Consider the following 1242-nt stretch of genomic DNA (forward strand, 5'->3'; position numbering starts at 1 on the left):
ATTAAAATTTGTTAAAAATGAAATGATCCTACTAAATATTCATTGGGGAGTGATTTTTGTTCTAAAAGCAAGTGAATTATTGAACCTGAGCGGATTGGTAGGCGGCAAGGGTGCTCTCCGCAGCCTCCTTGCGGTCTGCACCAGACTTGAACTCCGCAAGGTATCGATGGTAGTCACCTTTCATCTTAAAGTAGAAGACCTTGGAATCGCTGGTGGTTGCTGAAGGCACAAGGCGAGAGTCCAAAAGCTTGAGAATGCCATCACAGATGTTGGCCAGCTCAGACTCTATCTTGGAGCGGTATTCCTTAATGGTAGCCACATGTTCTGTGTTCCCTTTGCTCTCCTCCTTCTGCTCAATGGAGGAGATTATGCGCCACGACGCGCGTCGAGCGCCGATCACATTCTTGTATGCCACGGAGAGAAGGTTCCGCTCCTCCACCGACAACTCCTCGCCGTCGGTGGCGGCAGCTGACACCTTCTCCATGTACTCCACCATCTCCTCGTAGCGCTCAGCTTGCTCTGCTAGCTTTGCCATGTATACGAACTCCTCTCGTGGATTGGGAGCGCTTGCCATTGTTGCTCTGAAGAGATCTTGGTCCGTGGCTTGTAGAGAAAGAAAGAAAGAAAAGCGAATGGGAATTGAGAAATTAAATAGTAGCTTTTGCCTTTTATATACTATTATTGTTGTTATGATGCGTTTTTTTATGGGGGAACCCGTATGTATTGGGTTGTTGCTTATTCTATTTGTGATGGTGTTACCGATGAATGTTGCGGGTTTAGGGAGAATTTCACAAGTGGTGGAAAGAGGTTATTTTTGGAGCTGGAATAAATATAATCCATTAATCCTCACTTTTAGAACTTCTCCTCGTACAAAAATAGGCATCATCGTTCTTGTTAATTAGTTGTGTTTTAGTGTTATCAGTTTCTATTTTTTAACATTTTCGCTTCGACAATAAAGACCAGTTTGTTTTGTACCACCGTTCGTGATTATTATGCTCCTTCCTATCGAATTTTAAACTCTCAAAAGCCGATTTAGATCATGACCATAATTTTGGGAACAAAAATAAATTTCTACTAAACAAAGTTGTGTAAAGATATTGGAACAAAATTTAAGAAAAGAAAAACAAGGATTTAAAATTTTATGTTCGACGATTGTTACTAAATGTTGAAATAATTTGTATTAGAATGATTTTTTGTGTTTACTCATTCCCAGCTTAGGAAAATTACTCTAAAAGATTACTA

General features: G+C 40.3%; 1 protein-coding gene and 1 long non-coding RNA gene across 2 annotated transcripts in view; both read right to left on the minus strand.

Annotated features, from left to right (window-relative positions):
- LOC107610000 (14-3-3-like protein) overlaps positions 1-978 on the minus strand; it is a 3481-nt gene extending 2503 nt beyond the window's left edge. The window contains exon 1 of the mRNA XM_016312064.2: positions 86-978. Coding sequence (XP_016167550.1) covers positions 86-574 — 489 coding nt within the window. The 5' untranslated portion in view covers positions 575-978. The remainder of the gene's footprint in view (positions 1-85) is intronic.
- LOC110265180 overlaps positions 1-1242 on the minus strand; it is a 15161-nt gene that overhangs the window by 4128 nt on the left and 9791 nt on the right. The gene's annotated exons all lie outside the window — the stretch shown is intronic.

The sequence above is a fragment of the Arachis ipaensis genome, chromosome B07 (assembly GCF_000816755.2).
Source record: "Arachis ipaensis cultivar K30076 chromosome B07, Araip1.1, whole genome shotgun sequence".
In the NCBI taxonomy this organism is placed as follows: domain Eukaryota; kingdom Viridiplantae; phylum Streptophyta; class Magnoliopsida; order Fabales; family Fabaceae; genus Arachis; species Arachis ipaensis.